This window comes from Alligator sinensis, unplaced genomic scaffold, assembly GCF_000455745.1.
Source record: "Alligator sinensis unplaced genomic scaffold, ASM45574v1 scaffold989_2, whole genome shotgun sequence".
In the NCBI taxonomy this organism is placed as follows: domain Eukaryota; kingdom Metazoa; phylum Chordata; order Crocodylia; family Alligatoridae; genus Alligator; species Alligator sinensis.
Window position 1 is genome coordinate 722,139 of NW_005842162.1, and position 17,462 is coordinate 739,600.

A 17,462-nucleotide genomic window follows, 5' to 3' on the forward strand; every position below is an offset into this window, starting at 1 on the left:
ATGAATTTAGACTTCCATGTCATGTTTGATTTTTCTGGCATTTCCTGGCCAAGGTTTAATTTTCAACTCTGTGCCAAATGAAACACTGTGCTGGGGTTCTGCCTGGTGGCAGTGCCCTCAACTCTGACAAGACAAAACTCAAAACCATTTATTCACAAGCTCTGGATTTTGTGTAGACTGGGGTTGGAGGAACATGACTGGATCTGTGCCACATGCTGGTTTCATTTCATTGAAAAAATGCAACCACCTGTTGTTTCCCTTCTTTGCCTTGAATTAAAGGATCTGTGGGTGGCTTTTACAGTAGTGGCATTTTAGGGATTGACTATAAAGAATGAACTCATTTCTTGCTCCTTAAAACTTCAGCAAGCAGCAAAGAAAGTCCAAAGCATGGTGGATCTAGATAAAAGGCAATGAGCAAGAAGGGAGGAGGTGGAAGGGATCCTGGTCTTTCTTGCTCAGTAGCAATAGCCTCGTCCCACTGGTGTCAGTGAAAGGTTTGCTATTGACTTCAGGAGGTTGAGGGTTTTACCCTCAGTGAGGAATACATAGTAAAGACCCTTTCCATTGGACGAGAGTAGTCTATATTACTTGCAAGCATATCTCCTCAGATGGGCTGGTTTCCCAGTCCAGCCCCACTGCATGTTATAGTGCAAATTTGTGTATGAGGCCAGGCATACAGGGGGATAGTGGTGTAATGCCAGTCTCACAGCACAGAGCACAAAGCAAACTGGAGTCCCCACAAACAGGTTTCCCTTGCACTTGCTCTGGAGTACAACAGAACTGCATTCCCTGAAGTACACCACACAAGGTCTTGAAGATTCAAAGCTGCAGCATATGGTTATTAACATTGCACCTGGGTGCGAGTAAGACTGATTGACAGGAAGATACTAAGTGGATCCAATAGCATTAAGTTAGAAAACTCATTTTGACTAACGCATTCTTGCGATGCTTACCAGAACTAGAGGAGTTTTAATGCTCCAATATCATGTTCCTGTGATTACATTACAAAGTTCCAGTGTGATGATAACATATCATAACATGATAACATAATAGCAATGACAACAATAACAATGACAACAGCAATGACCCTGTTATAATACTCAAGTGTTCGGTTTCTGAAGCAACAGGCCTAAGCATCTATCTCTGGATCTGCATCCAGTTTGATTTTCTCTGCCCATCCCAAGTCTTATGGTTCAGACACATGCAGATCTGGGGCCTGACTCTACAGTCTTTAAAGGTGTTGGGCCTAGAGTCTGGTCTTGGACCCACACCCTGTGTCATAGAATAGCTCTTCATCCTCCAGCTGTAAGGAAGAGCTGAGGAAATAGAGGATTCCCTCCCAGTCTTGACAAAAATATTTAATGAGTGGATGGACCCTAAAAGGATCACCAGGAAGGTTACACAAGTGTTAAAAGAGTAGCTAAATATAGCTCTTATCTCATTGTCCAGGTGGATAAGCTCTCCACCACCTGTAATAGGGCTTCACCCTAAGCCCTTGTGCGGTTACCATTGCTCTGACAGCAATTGCCAGGCAGCAGTTGTGAAATATGCGGCGCTTGGGGTTAAAACAAACACATCCATTTACTGGAGGACAAAATGCAATTGTCTGAGGTCTACAGAGCTCCTTGTGAGTTTCTCCTATAGTTTTGGAAGGGGCTTCTTTGAAACCTACAGGCTTTTGAAAATCTCACTCACAGCTTTCTACAGGTTTGAACATCTTTAAAAATCTGGCTGTAAGTAACTTGCCTTAGATCACAAGGGTGACTCAGTAGCAGAGAAATTAACCTAAGTCTCCGAGCTGGCATGTAACCACAGTGTCACCTGTCCTTTATTGGTATTTGGTTACAATTTGCCTTTGGAGTGGATTTGTAAATTATTTCAGCTAAGTGGAAGTTTGCTAAATGTCACCAGCTAACTTTGTTGTAGCCCTGTGAGCTTCTGCTGCAACTCTTTAAAAGTGCCTGGGAATTAATATCCAAGGGCTTGTGGCCAAGTTGTGTGGCTGTAGGAAAGGGTTTGCCAGTTGCTTTGTAGGTCAGGAAACACACCTGCCCTGCTGGGGAGGAAGAGACTGATGCTTGGGTCTCAGCAGGAAAACTGGCTTTGAAAAGATAGGGTGTGTAGTCAGGGACTGGGAGGAAAATTGCCTACCTGGCCTAGGGAGGTGACACCCTGCACTTGACCTACTTTCGGCTCCCCAGGCAGTTGGTATAACATGCCCTGGAGAAGCAAGGATGTTCATCTGTCTGAGTTAAACTCTCTCTGGGTTCTGAAATGAAATTGGCTAGTGCTCAAACAGCATTGTGATTGTGCCTTGCTAAGTGCCCTGTACTCAGCTGGACCATGGTGACCCCCTTGGGGGGTCCAGAGGTCCACAAATGTATTATATAATTGTTTATAACTGGCTTCCAGATCTCAGACTTGCTCTCTGAGTGGTTCTGTCCACATCCCCTCTAAAGATTGCTCCAGTCCATAACCTGCTAGTGTGCTGTCTGTCATTCCTCCATACCCTGTCATTTCTGTAGTTGAAGACTCCTGCACAGTAAATATGCTTTAGTTTTTCTTGATTCCTTTAAAATTTATGTAGCAGTTGATTTCTGGGCTGTAGCAAGAGATCATTTCCACTGAGATTACCCTTTTACTTTACAGAACCACTAACTGTATGATATTGTAACTTACTCCTCCTCAGCCCAGGGCTTAACAATGACTGTGTGTGCTCCCACAAGTTAATTAAAAGCAAATGTCAGCAGAAAGGGTGCAGCTCTTTAGTTCTGGCTGTTTGTTGTAAGCTGTAAGATAGCAGAAAGATCATGTGCAGTTATCAAGGAAGGGGGAGCTTGTGCTAGAGCTGGATGAACACAGGCAGATGAGGCAACACTTTTCCAGCTCTGATGCATACCAAGCTGCGCTAGGGGTAGGTAGCTACAGCTTCCGGTCTCAGTCCTGCCACATAAGCCCCAGGGATATTTGATCATGCAGCAGGGCTAAATAGCTGCAGAAAGTAGGGGTGAATTATAGAGTTGCCATGCTCCACATAAGCAAGCAGATCAGGTCTGAGTCAGAGGAACACACATGCCAGACTCTGTTCTGATGCAAACCTCCTGTTAGGCTTTCAAAGGATGTCTCCATATAAACATTGAGCTGCCTCCATTTCCCCTCTCAGCCATGTATGAAGTCTTAGAATTCCTGCCTATTTTGTGTACCCACTTCACAAAGACAATGCAGTGCACTGGACTGCTAGGAATGTGAATTGTATACTTGGATATCAAAAGAGAGACCACATCTGGAGAGGATGGATACTCCCAGGTGCCAGCAGGCAAGCCAAGGGAGACAAAACACTGGCTGCTCAGAAAAAATAAGGCTGGAGACCTTCATCTAGACTTGGCTGTGCTGGCACTAAAACAATGTACATAAAACATCAAGGCTAAAAATTCACTCAGTTTGGTTATTGATTCACCTGTTGCAAAATGGGAACTGTGAATAAATAGAGCTAAAGATTTTCTAGCTTCATTGTAGCTTCTGTAATTACCTTTGAATCCACTGCTGAAGTGCTATGTGATAAGTGGATCAACAACCGCTGCAAACTGTAACGAGTTATCAATACAGCAACACAGCACTGTGGAGGGGACAAGTTCCCTCTTGTACATGGGTGAAAGCACAGCAGTGGGTTTGTAGTCACTGTGACAGATGTATTTAACTTACAAAGTCAGCCACAAGTGGAGGTATAAAGCTGTGGGGAATATACCTCCGGGCAACACTCAAAGGTGCCTTGTCTTTGCTGTGCGTTTTGCCTACAGAGAGTTCCGGCGTATTGGCTACGCTCCCATTTTTTCAGCAGTGAGAACAAGCCAAATACTAGGCTTTTTTAAAAATGAATTTATAAAATTGCCAAGGCTGTTTGCCAAGACCAAGCACAAACCTGCCTACCCTGGAAGGTCCATACTCATCTCAACTCCTGCTTTAGCTCCCTTGAATTAAAAACCCATCAATCAACTCAGGCTGGAAAAAAAAAATGTGTCTAGTATAAGCCTGCTCAGTCACAAGACTCTGCTCTCTCATAACTAAGGTTAGCCTCTGCTATCTACACCCACACTGACAGAAGACAGTGCAGGGTAGCTGGCGAGGAAGTTCCTTAACTGCTGGATTGTACAACCAACAACCCTCAAATGCTTGATTGTATGAATGGGCGCAAGCAGGCGGGTTATAACCCCCTCATTCAGTTCAGGTTAGCTCTCATTCAATTCAGTTCAGGTTAGCTTTTTGTTGAGTGAGGACAAGGATTTCCCGGTAAAAGTAAAGGCTCCTGTCCTCAGCCTCAAATGTAATGCTTTTTTTTTTTTTTTTTTTTTTTTTTTTTTTTTTTAAGTCAAGCTGCTACGCACCAAGGTCTTTAGAAACTTCATTTTTTTTTTTTTTTGGTGGTGGGGGGAAGCTTAGCGCAGGCAGGACTGAGGAAGAACACTTGGGTATGTGACGGTGTTACAAGCAAACGGGTGAATGGGTGGGAAGGCAACTGAGGCTCTTGAAGTGGAAGGGAGAGCGGGGAAGTGCGGGCTGAGGAGAGGAGTCGGTGGCAGAGCTGAAGTCTTTCATTAGCCCAACTGGGTTTTTGCAAAAGCAATTATTTCATTGTCTGAGGAGAGGGGAGGGGAGGGCAGGGCAGGGCAGGGCAGGGCCCGCGCGCGCTCACGTGCGCAGCAGGGGAGATGCTGCAGCTGCGAGGGGCCAGGACTGATGCCAGGCGAGGGGGCTTCTTGAGTGCACGCCAGCTTTTTCTTGGGGGGTCTTTTATTGGACCAGCTGTGTGGCTGGGACAGAGGCAGGCAGGCAGGCTTTCTAAAGCAAGCCTAAGCAGGGAGTTACCCCCCGCAGCCTTGCCTTCCTCCTCGCTTTGCGCACGCAAATGTGGGGGAGCCGCGGGTTGCTTCCACCTCGTGCCTAGGGAGCAAAGGCGTTGCATTTTGGGGAAGCGGGGGGAGGATCTTGCCTTCGCTCGCTCGCTCCCTCTCCTGGGGCTGGTGCAGGGGCCCCCTCGACTGGGGGAAGGAGGGAAGCAGCCCCCCTTCACCCCGCCAGCCTGGGAGGGGAAGGAGGGAGCCGCACAGCGTAGGGGGTGTGTCCCTGCGCCTTCCGGGCGCAGCCAGGCTGGTGTCCACGTGCCGGGCTGCTGGGCGCTCACGCGGAAGCCGGCCTGCCATTGGCCGGCCGGCCGGGCTCGGGGCGCGCCCATTGGCGGCGGTGTGGTTCCATGGGTGGAACGCCCGGGCGCCCTTAAGAAGTAGGGAGCAGCGGGGCGGCTGGTCTCATCTGCCACTTCAGCGCGCTGGGGGTCAGGGGCTGCGCCAGGCCCCCGCTAGACCCATGCATTGCACCAGGTAGGAGGGAGGTCGGAGCCCCCCGGGAGCTGGGGGGCAGCGGGGTCCCTGGGGGCGGCGGCGATATCCACCTTTGTCCCAGGCTGGGGGCCGGGAGGGAGCAGCCTGCTTTGTGGGGTGGGAGGAGATGGCTGCCCCTGCGCCCCTTGGGCTACATCCCGGTCTCGGAGGTCTCAAGGGAGTGGATGGGTGTCCTCACTCTGTGTAGCCCCGTCTGCAAAAACTTTTTCCAAGTGTATGTGCAAATGAGGGGGAAATGCAGGAATAGACTCCCTCCTGGCTCCCAGGTTGAGGCTCTGGCAGTGCCCTGCAGGGCTTCCCTCAAGGAGAGAGACTCCCACAGAAGTCCCTAGACTCCTGACCCTCCTGCCCTTGCAGCAGTTCAAAGCAGCCAGGCTTACAATTTAAAGGGGGGAAAATGGGCCAGGGTTGGGGTACAGCAGCGCTTTGCTTGGGATGATTTCAGAAGGAGCTGTCTTGACTGGAGTGCCCATATAAGTACACGGGGTCTGAAATGTCAGCAAAACATGTCAGTGCTCTCCCCGCTAAATTCTAGCTCCGCTCCATGTGAAATGGCTGAGAGGTTAATCCCTGAAATGGGAATACTTGCTTGGCCTTAAATACATGGGCTCTGTGGGGCATATCTGCAATGCAGACCACAAGGAACTTGCCAAAAATTGGTACTGCAGCTTGAGTGCATGCCAGTTTTTTTTCTTAAACTGTAGAAAAAGGGAGAAGACAATTCACATAGCATCCAGATCCACATCTGCCTAGGGGTTTTTATTCCAGTGCTTAAAAGCTGCAGGGCAGCCCTAGGTCCCAGTGACTGCAGTCTCTATTGATAAGCACTTTGTTCTGCCAAATTAATTCATCTTTGCAATGGCGAATATCCTGCAACTGCTTTTTTAAGAGCAAGTAACCAGTCGCCTAAATTCCACAAATTATTCTGTCTTGCTCTTGAGTCCAGAGCAAGCTGTATAACTAGGGTGAGCTTGTTGTCCATCTGACTTGCCAAGCAGTTCTTTATGTGAATGAAAGGTGTTGCCTTTTCCTGTAGCTTTTTCTGGGGTGGGTGGTGGTTTTTGTTTAAGGGATTCATGCTGTTGGGAACTCCTTCTGAGAGGCTGAAACTGCACTAGCTTGATTGTTCTCCTGGATTGCAAACGCATGTGGTGGTTAACCGAGTTTCAGAGTTTTACCTCTTCCCTTCTGTCCTTGTCAACTTGTTTGATAGAGAGAGAGATTGGGAAGTCTGCTTATTATTTGCTGTGTAAAAGAATGGTTTGCCACTTCTGGGTCCTGCAAGGTTCATTGCTGTTTCTGCGTTCTTTAGTGGTTTGTGGTGTTTCACCAGGCATGCCTGGGGAGAAGACTGGCAATCACCCTTCTGTATGGGACTCTTACTGATGACACCTAGTGCTATCTCCAAGCTTCACTCCTGGCAGATAGGCTAATTCTCAAGCAACTGCAAGTTGCATCCAGAAAGCAGCTGCCTTGTGGTATTGCAGGCAGACATGATCACAGTGCCCATGTTATGGATGAGTCTTCCTTGAGGAGGGCCACATTCTGCACTGTTGGAATTGTTTATGGGTTGGAATTGTTTAAAAAAAATTGTCGCCTTAATTTGTGTTGCAGAGGACCAGTAGCCACCAGCGCAGTTTGTACTGGGCTCTATAGTTAGCCCACCTCCAGAGATCCTGAGGGTGTTGAATAGTTTTATTACTGTCTGATTCCAGCTGTCCGGGAGAGGCCTAAGACGAGCTGAGAGGGTTGGAAGGAGGATTTGTGAGGAGGCTAGCAGGCCTGAAGAATGCCTGAAATGACAGCTAAATTACCAAGCGGTATCAAAATAATTTCTGAAAGTGAAACTAATTGTTCCTTCTTTCAAGTCAGGACCCAAAATAGCTAAGGTTGTTCATGCTTTTTAGCCATAACCATCTACCATGCAACCTGTAATGTATTTCCAAAACTTTCTTCAGCTGGTCCACCCACAGTGTGCTTTAAAGGTTGCTAGTCAGTTCTTGATGCCGTATTAATCTTTTGCAAGCAAGTAGGACAGAAAGCATGAGGTGAGAAACTGCTTCTGGATCTGCACTAATGAACAAATAAAGTTCTGACATTTGTGATGGGCAAAGGCATTGAAAACTGGACAGAAGACCTTCAGACTTGAAAATTGATGCCATCAAGTTGCCAGTGTTTTTAAATGCCCATCTTCACATTCCTGTAAATGGATGCTATTTTTACTTTCAAAACTGATTCATTGGAAAGAGGCCTATATAACAACTTTCACTTCACAGATTTTTAAACCCCTTTGTATTTAAATTTGATGACGAGCATTAATGAGTTCCTTGAGTCCATGACCTATAAGGGAGGCAGAAGTTTTCCATTTAAGTTGGTTCAGAGGTGGTGCAGCAGAGCCCTATCTGATCATCTTGGAACTTTTATAGCCAGTGTCTCCAGTTCAATCCAGAGCAAGAAGTCCCATCCAGATTTATAAAATGTTAGTTGAAAATAGCAGTGCATTTTATAGGCTCAGTGGCTTGTCTTTAGTGATTAATATAAGATGTTGCCTGAACTTAGACTTTTGATTCTAACTTTATAAAATTATGTTTTGAGGGTGTTCAGCTGTGGCTTTCTTCTAATATTTAATACAGAAGGTATTCATATATTAACTGACTAATTGAGAATTATCACCAGGAACTTTGCTCCAGTTCCTGGGAAGTGCTTAAATGGTAGGGAGGCTTCACTGTGATACGGCAGGACCCTGTAATGTGGATGGGGCTGCTGTAGATAACAGGGATTGTGAATATTTGAGGCAGTATTGGTTAGCAGGAGGAAATGACCTACAGAATAATAATAACTGTGTGTGTGTGCATAGAGGCTTGGCTAAAACATACACAGTGGAGCAGAGGGGTGGAGACCAGGTGGCTCTGGCAGCCTGAAACTCTTGCAGTTCTTGCAAAGCTCAGGCTGCATTGAGGACAGATAGGAGCTAGCTGCTGCAGCGCACTTCGGTATGTAGGCCTGGCCACACTCCAGGTAACTAGAAATTCTTGTTCAATGCATCTGCTGAAAGAAGTATTTTTCTGTAGTTCTGCTAGTATTTCAGAATACAAACCTGACTCTTAATGATTAACCCATAGATATCAACTTGGGTTGATCAGAAGAAGATTCAATGAAGGATTTTTTTTTTTAATTTATTTATTTATTTTTAAGGGAAGAACCTTGGTTTTAAATTCCATGTTAACTATAACTTGTTTTGCTATTGGTTTGTATTCTTCTTGGCTTGCATTTGTATTCTTCTTGGTTTGCATTCTTTTTGGCTTGGGTGAGGAAATCAAGTTATCTTGGGCAAGAACCTACCAATTGGGAACAGTGCAGTGTTATAGTAATTGCTGAAGACTGCTTCTGAGCTCCTGCTATCATTATGAGAGAGAATCAGAGAAGAGTATACAAGTTGTGGCTATCCCACGAAATGCCCTGTACTAAGTGTGGGAGACACCACTAACTGGAATAATGTTACATGCACGTTCTGAGAACAAACCTCCCGCCATCCTAGGCTACCCCAGCTCTGGATAGGTGGTGTTGATTTGGGGTCCATAGTTCAGCCAGTAGGAACCTGGGCCATGTAATAGGAAGTACATGGGAAGCAAGAAGATGTGACACAGAGAGGCTGCAGGAAAATGTGACACAGGGTGATGGTGTCATCTCCTGTTAAAGAGATCTTAGCTTGACAAAGTCCCCTTTGGCTCTAAATGGAACCAAAGTGCAGCTCAGAGGGACATATGCATATGCTCTTCTGTAAAGTCTGGTGTTTACAGGAGGTGTGACTTCTGTGCTGATGTGAGAGTACTTTCTGTAGTCTTTTCTGGATTGGTGCTAAAAATGACACTTTGTGAAAAGCTAATGACTATTTTAAGGGCTAATATTGCCCTAGATCATGGCCATACAGTAATACTGTAAAGAACAGGGAAAATGTTTTTGCAGTTCTAAGCCATATGTATTTATGGTCTTGGTAGCCTCTGGGGATACAGTATCAGACTTTTGAATTTCATTCCCATTTACCAGTATTTCTGTCCAGAGTCATTAGGGAAGTGAGACCTAGAACTACAACCAGTGAATGTTTTGTTCAGCATTATTCTCCAACTCTTGTTTTGAAAATGTACTACTGAAAGTTGTGCCAGAAAAATAGAAGGCAGGAAGCATATTGGAGTAAACTGATAACAAATGTGAGGTGGATATCGGATTTCTTTTTCTTTTCCCCTTTCCTCCCCCCCCCCCCCCCCCCCCCAAAAAAAAAAAAAATTCCCAGTAGTGTTTGCAATTGTCAAGTTATTGTAAAGGGTAGGGTTGATGATTGCTTTTTGTTAATATAAAAACTACACTCCCATACATGCGTGACTTCTGATGAAATGACCAGTTCCTGTTTCAGTTTAAAGGAACTTGTGACTGCCTGCTTGGTTTGTAGGAGGCGGGGAGGAAGGAAGCAATTGACTACAGTAGAAGTAGTAACCCGTGTATTAAGTTTGTATAAATAAATAAGTAAAAATGCTGAAATTTACATTCACTTCTAATGATTAGTGATTTTGCTGCACTATGTTCTGCAAAGGAGAAAGTAAAGCAGCAATCAATACTCTTTAAGTTCAATGTACCTCGCTTTTTTTTAAAAAGTGACTGGCTGTGAAAAGTAGAACAAATGTCCAGGGCTGGTAAACTTCTAAATGTTTTAATTGATCACAGGTCCAGAGCAACCTTTTCATTCTTGCCCCTTGCTTAGCAAGTGTTATGGAGTCTGCAGTGAAAAAAGATGGAAATCAGTAGCATAGAAAAACCTGGCTCTTCTCACTGATGAGATCAAAAGCATGGGGAAGTGCAGGAAGATCTGGAAAACTTGTGCTGCAACTGACTATCAGAAATTGAAATTACTATGTCCTGTATTGGATCTATAGAGTGTTTGGTCTTGTTTTTATTACCAGCTCATTTTCCTTTTGAGGTAATATTTTAATTAATAAAAACTGATGGTTTCCCCCCTCCTTCTTTCAGAGTATTGGACTACTTTCCTCATCAGCCAAGAATGGCGGTGGACGTAGCCATGCAGCTCTATCTGTGCTCCTCCCCCTTGAGAAGAGAGAAGTACTCCTATAAAATAGCCCCAAAGCTAAACAAGCCATTGCGTCCCTGCCTTCAGTTGAACAGCAAGACTGAACTAAACAAACCTGGAGAGGCAACTGCTGTTCTGCAGGGAAACAAGATGAAAAAGAGAGTGTCATTTGCTGACAGCAGAGGCTTGTCCCTGACGGTAGTGAAAGTGTTCTCCGAATTTGATGACACATTGGATATCCCATTCAACATCACAGAGCTAATAGACAATATTGTGGGTCTGACAACCGTAGAGAGAGACACCTTTGTCTTAGATTTTGTGCAGCCTGCTGCAGACTACCTGGACTTCAGGAATCGTCTCCAGGCAGATTCTGTCTGCCTTGAAAACTGTATGTTAAAAGATAAGTCTATTGTGGGCACAGTGAAGGTGAAAAATCTTGCTTTTGAGAAGACTGTGATGATAAGGATGACATTTGACACCTGGAAAAGCCACACAGACTATCCATGCCAATATGTCAAGGACACTTATGAAAGTTCAGACAGGGACACATTTTCCTTTGATATCAGCTTGCCAGACAGAATTCAGTCCCATGAAAGAATGGAGTTCGCCATCTTTTACAAGTGTAATGGGAAGGTCTACTGGGACAGCAACAGAGGCATGAATTACAGGATCGTCCAGTCTGAACTGAAATCTGCTCGGGAAGTGCTGCAGCCTCAGGATGACTCTGACTTTGCAAGTGCCTTTGACCAATTTGGGAGTCCTAGGTGTTCCTATGGCCTGTTCCCTGAATGGCCTAGCTATTCAGGTTATGAAAAGTTAGGGCCTTATTATTAATGTAGGTAAAAGTCCCAATTCACTAACCCTTGCTGTCCTGGCTGTGAGCTTGGGAGATGGCTTGAACATGCTGATGTTTGCAAGTGAGCTGAAGAAATGACACTTGACATGGCTCTGCAAACCTTGTTGTGGTAAACCAAGATGACTGGAAGTCAGTGATCACAGTTGGGTTTAATGCCATCTAAACAAGTGTCTTCCCCCTTTCTCCACCCCTCAGCTAAATACTTGGCTCTCAAAGCCCAACAGAATGGGAGATCTTGTTGAGTGTTTCTCCAATGCTGCTAATCCTGGTCTGTATAATGCTGCTAGTCTCCTCCAGCCAAACACTGCAGTGTTTGCATTGTTTGCTTAGGTATGTACAGTAGTAAGGTTTGGTTACTGTGTTGCACTCTAGTGTTATTACAAGCTTAATTTATATCAGCAGGGTTGGGGTTTGTTTGGTTTTTTGAGAGGGGGGTTACTGTTTTTAAACTATGCTCTAATATTTCTGTAGCACTGTGCAACTTGGCTTTGCTACAGCTTTCATCTTACAAAGGCAATTTGTGCTTGACAGGAAACAGTAAAGACAAACTAGCTTGCAGCAAAGGGAAGACACAAGTGACCTTCTCTCTCCTCTCTTTCCCCCCCCCCCCCCCCTTGTTCCTTTGGCTGGATTCTTTTAGCCTTAGATGGACATTTTAGAAATTATAATGTAACTGTGACTAAAAGGGAAAAATAACCTTGCTTTGTGCTGCATTAAGAGAGAAATCTTTCTCCTAAATGGAGACTTGGTGCAATTGGTCACTAATTACTCTAGGAGTTTTATTAAAAACTTCTTTGTGTAATAAGTGGAAGGTGGGTTGTGTTTTCCTTCCCCTCCTGGTAGAGCTGTCCTGTAACCTTGTCACTCTAGGGTTAAGTCTTTGACTCAAGTATTCCAAAGTCCTTTCTTTTCTTTTTAAATAAGAGGAGGTAAAAGATCCCCATTCTGTTATCAATACATGTTACTATTGACCATTTGCCTTATCAAGCATGTGGAGTGGAGTAGCTCCTGTTGCTGGCACTAAAAAGTCTGGACAAGACTGAACATTAATTTTCAGTCTTGTCCAGAACTTGGTGCCAACGGGTTCATGCATAGTATGTGAATATTTGCAGGTTTCTCTGTGGATTAATGTGATAAACCTCTACTGCTTTCTGCCATGTCTATTAAGATGATTCATTACTAAAACTAACTTCCTCCTGTGGTGTGAGTGCCTTAGCTAAGAACATCTTTCTTGAATGTAACCACAGCTCTGGCTTGAAATACATAGGTTTCTGAAAGGTTACTTGTAGCTCTCTGAAGGAAAAAAATAAAAGTTTTGGTAGTCTTTTTAATTCAAGCCCAGAGCTGTGGTGCCCCCTGGTCTTGCACTAGAAGGGGTGTGTAGCTTTTTGTGCACAGCTTTCAAACTAAAATGGGTTTACTTGGTAGAAGAGCAGACTTACACAGAAGACCATGCTTAGTTGTCACACCTGTGTCTTGTATTAAAATTGTAATAGCTTTCACAACTTTAATCTTGTGCATACATTTCCCTTCAATGCTATTTTGGTAAGAAATGGACTTTTCAAAAACGGGATAAGAGAAGGATGGACTCTAATCCAAGAATGAACAATAGTTCTCTCTAAGGCATAAGATGGCATCGTTCTTCCACTATTGAAAGAGAGATCTTGTTGCTAGAGAGAGAGATCCTTGGCTTTTTTTTTTTTTTTAATGATGAAATAAATTGCAAAATTAATCCCATACTGCCAAGCAAGATGTGGCAAAAATACTCACTGCAATCATTTAAACAGCTGACCTGCTAGTCAAACCAAATAACTTAATTTATATGTTTAAACTGAGTAAATAAAATAAGGTTTAAAGGTATTTCAAGACATTCAACTTTGCTAGTGCATAGCTTTAGATATGTGATGCTAATGTTGGCATGCTTGTGGAAAAGCAGATGTCTCTTGCTATTCTCCACAATTGAAAATCTCATCTCTCTCTCTCTCTCTCTCTCTCTCTCTCTCCCTCTCTCTCTCTCTCTCTCTTTCCAAATAGCTCTTCAATTTTTGGATACCATGGTACAAAGTACTTTTAAACTGCCATACCATAACTGAGGAGAAGATGCACCCAACTTCTAATAAAATAGTTATGAAAAAACAGATAGCTCTTGTAGGGAGACAGCATCATTTTTTATCTTTGCATCAATAAGGGGGGGGTTGGACCGCATTTTTATGCTACAAATCACTAACTTCAGGCATTAAAATAGCTGTGTGTGTATATATGAAAACCAAAGTTCAACAGACTTCATTCACTAGTTTGGAAAAGCTTTTATGAATTTTTTGAGAGGTTAAATAAAGTCCTTCATAAAGTTGTCTTTTGTAAAGACCTTCACCAAGCCTAACTTAAAACTATGTTTAGACTGCAGAAGCTGGGCACAATAATTAAAGGGTTTACCTTGCCTAGAATTTAGAAGTGTGGTGTTAGAGCATTTTAGATAATAAGCTGAAAAGCTCAATGGAGTTGTGTTCTAATACTACCTAGAAATAACAGTTCAGTCAAACCCTAAAATGCAGTGGTCTTATGAGTCTCTAGTGCCATGGATAGTGATGTGCTTTTATTCCTCTGTACTGGCATCATTGAGGAGTTTGTAGTTCCAAAGAAATGGAACCAGTGTATACTGTTGTGCACAAAATGCATAAAGCTGTGATTGTTAATGCCATACAAATCTTAACGTTGTGCTGGGAACTGACTCTGACCAGTGGTGGTCTTTTATTTTTATTTTTATTTTTAAGGTAATATCTTGGGTCCTGCCCTGTTTCCCTTCCCTGCCTCCCCCCTGCTCCAATCCTTGATCCTTTCCTTTTGCCAATGTGAATGTAGAATTGAGGGACTGCTGTCCTCTTTCTATGTCTGGAAGTGCCTTGTGATGATTTTGCATGTTTGTTTTTTTTTTTTTTTTTTTAAATATTTTTGTACACGACGTTCAAGGTAAAATGCACTTTATATACAATCACAAAATAGTGGACTAGCTATCTTTTTAAAAGAATGGTTTGTTTTTATCTGAATGTGAAAATAAAGGTTGAATAAAAAAAGTGGCAAGTTGGCTCTTTGTTTGTTAGGATATCTCCATCAATTGCCATAGTAATGGGATACTTGACAAATAGGCTGTAAACTTTTGGACAGAGGGCAATACAAATTAGTCACTGACTCTGGCTTAAAATGGGATGGAATTGCCTTCTCACTGATTTGGTTATCACATTTTACACTTCTGGGAGTGTCACTCTGAGGACTTTTTTTTTTTAATGAATACAGCCAGTTGAGTTAGTGTAGTCCAGCAAGAAGACAGACCTGTACAGTGTAAGTCCACCAGCTATTCTGAGAAACTATTTGTTGCTCAAAGGATGGATTGATTGATTCTTTAGCTTTGAAAACTTCACTACTTTTTCCATTCTGAGTTTCACCATCCAGAGGATTCTAAACAAATAGCAATCAATTACTCTTTGACTATTATTTTATATATATATAATTTTTTTTTTTTTTTTTTTTTTTTTTTTTGCAGTTACAATAAAACTGCATGTGGCCTTTCATAGAAGGAAGTCTATGATGTTTATCTTGCAAAGTGACAGTGTCTGCTTGCACCATATGCACTTTTTTCTAAGTGACACTGGGCATAGTATAGCTAGGAAGGAACAAGCATTTCAGGTTTTTCAACTCTTGCTCATAAATGTGTTCATCTCGGTCACAGTGAGGGCTCTCCTTCCTAGAGAATGGACATAAATGATCCCCAAGTGAATGCTGGTTTTCTGGACTATTTCTTTGGTGTAAATTGTTCATCAATGTTGACAGCTCAAATGGAGTAAATGGCATGATGCAATTTACTTGCCACAGCAGATCCCTGCATTTGATGACCCAGGTGGCCTGTTTTGTGCCAGGAAATGAAAGTAACAAGAGCAGATAACAAACATCAGCTGATTTCAGAGTTGAGACCTAGTCTGTTGGCTACTGTTACTTGGGGTCTGTCTTTGCTTTTCCTCTCTCTAGCACAGGGGTGGCCAGCCTATGGCATGAGTGCCATGAGTGGTATAGGGTGCATAGTGATTGGGGAAGGGACAGACAGCACTGCAGCAGAAGGCAGAACAGAAAATCGGACTGTGTACAGGGCAGAAAGAGTGGTAGATTGGGCAGGGAGCATAGAATAGGGAACAAAGAAAAGCAGCATATTGAAACGAAGAAGGGGATTGGGATGGCATTTGGGGAGACTTGGCTTAATTTGTGGCACACTTGCCAAAAAGGTTGGCCCTCACTGATCTAGCACTCCATTCTCTGAAGTGAGAGCACTGTTGAGTGGGTGTTTTCAGGGTTACAACCACAGGAGATAACACAATTTCGAGTGAAATGATAGGCATCACTATGTACCCTATACCTTCAGTTTTTTTGCTGTAACAATTATTTTTATTAGTTTCAGTTGAAGCTTGTTTGAAAATCCACAGTTTGTACTGACGTGGGTTTTTTCTGTTTTGTTTTTTTGTGGGGGGGAGGTTAAGGCTATTTCCCTGACGTGTACAGGTACTGATGTAAGGTCTCCAGTCAGAAAGGGTCTTTGCTTTATAAACTGTTGAAGATGACTTATAACATGAAACCATATATAGAGCCCTGATCTTGGAGATTTTACACCATGAGATTGCAAGGTAAAAAATATTGGCTCTAATGGCAATTGGCAGCTCTGCTGTTTGCTTGTGGGTAAGAATACCAATGACATCCTGTTTATAATCCTTACAGTTCATAAAATTTGAGCTCCTTATTCTAGGTAGGCATTTTCCAATCTGGTTTGGTTTGAAAAATGGGACCAGTTTCACAATGAGATTGAATGCAGTGTCTTTTGAGCCAGCAAACAGCTTGTCTTTGCATAGAAACAAAATATTGCAGTTTACAATGTGGCTATTTCTAGCATAATTTGAGACTAATTTAAATATGGGTGGTAAATATCTAAACCCACTTAATGTGTGGTTAGAACAAGCAGAGACCTTTTCAAGAGGGGATTGCTTTGACAAAACTCTTTCAGTGAAATAAGTAAGCAGGAACTGTCAGTCAATTATAAAAACTTGGTAAATTGCTAGAAATGATCCTTTGTAGCCCAGTGATCTAACTTTTTCAAACTCTGAAGCTGTAGAGAAGACTGACCTGCCTTGTAAGTTCACCTGCAATAATAATGTGACAGGAAATAAGTAGAGTTAATATGTAAATGTTTGCATCCATATGTCAATTTTGTAAAAACATAGCTCTTACCAACAGGTGAAACCACTTTCAAAGACTAAGCCTTAAATACTTGATTATTGTCTCCTGCACTAATGGGGCTGTCTACATTGCTGTCTCTAAGGTGCCTAAAGGTTACAAATGTAGAACTGGAAGGAACAACATGAGCCAATGCTGTCCCTGGCTATTGCAAGCATTCATGTGTGTCCATGAGAACATCTGTTCTGGCCTATTTCCGGCACAAGGCACCCCATGACAGACCTAGCAACTCTAGTGCAGAGAGCAGTAATCAAAAGAAACTGTGATGTATCTTCAGGAAAAATGGGGGGAAAACCATGAGGCCACAAATGCCTTGATCTAAAAAATACTGCCATGTCCCATGCTACAGGGGAGGGCAAAAAACGACAACATTCCTGCCAATTTGCCCTAGAAGGCAATTCCTTCCTGCCCCTAAATCTGGTGATGAGTTTATCCCTAAGCCTGTGAGCAAGTCCTACCAACCAGGCCCCTGAGAAGCTTCTCAGGAGCATGAGTGCACTCCAGCCAGTCTTCTATCTCTAGTTCAGAGGCAATGAAGGACAGCCAGGATGTGTGTGTATGCACAGGCCAAAATAATTCACTCCTAATTAGTTTAGAGAAGAATGCCTTGTCATGTGCGTAACTAGAGCTACTTCTGCAGAAATGTGCCTAAGAGTTCTTATGGTTTTAGGGGTGGGTCACTTTTCCAAAGGTGGGCATTAAAAGAGCTGTAGGTTTCTGCTTGATATTGGAGGCAGAATAAGTAATTTGAGGTTACATTTCTATTGTTCAAGACAACTGTGTGAAGGGATGAGTAGGGAGCAACCAGAGGCAGTGCCCTGTACAAGAGGAGACTGTTGGGAGGATGCTTTGTGTAGGG

At 43.3% G+C, this 17,462-nt stretch overlaps 1 protein-coding gene across 4 annotated transcripts in view; it reads left to right on the forward strand.

The window, feature by feature from the left end:
• Positions 1 to 5,246: 5,246 nt before the first annotated feature.
• PPP1R3B (protein phosphatase 1 regulatory subunit 3B) overlaps positions 5,247 to 17,462 on the forward strand; it is a 22,796-nt gene continuing 10,580 nt past the window's right edge. The window contains exons 1-3 of one of the 4 annotated variants that reach the window (XR_003094533.1): positions 5,247 to 5,375; positions 10,419 to 11,662; positions 13,367 to 14,403. Coding sequence is in view for 2 of the 4 variants with exons in the window: in XM_025206573.1 (XP_025062358.1) it covers positions 5,362 to 5,375; positions 10,419 to 11,310 (906 nt within the window). In the remaining 2 variants the exon portion in view is untranslated. Of the gene's footprint in view, positions 5,376 to 8,288; positions 8,415 to 10,418; positions 14,404 to 17,462 lie in introns of those variants that run through there. The other 3 variants (XR_003094534.1, XM_025206573.1, XM_025206574.1) reach the window with 3 other exon arrangements.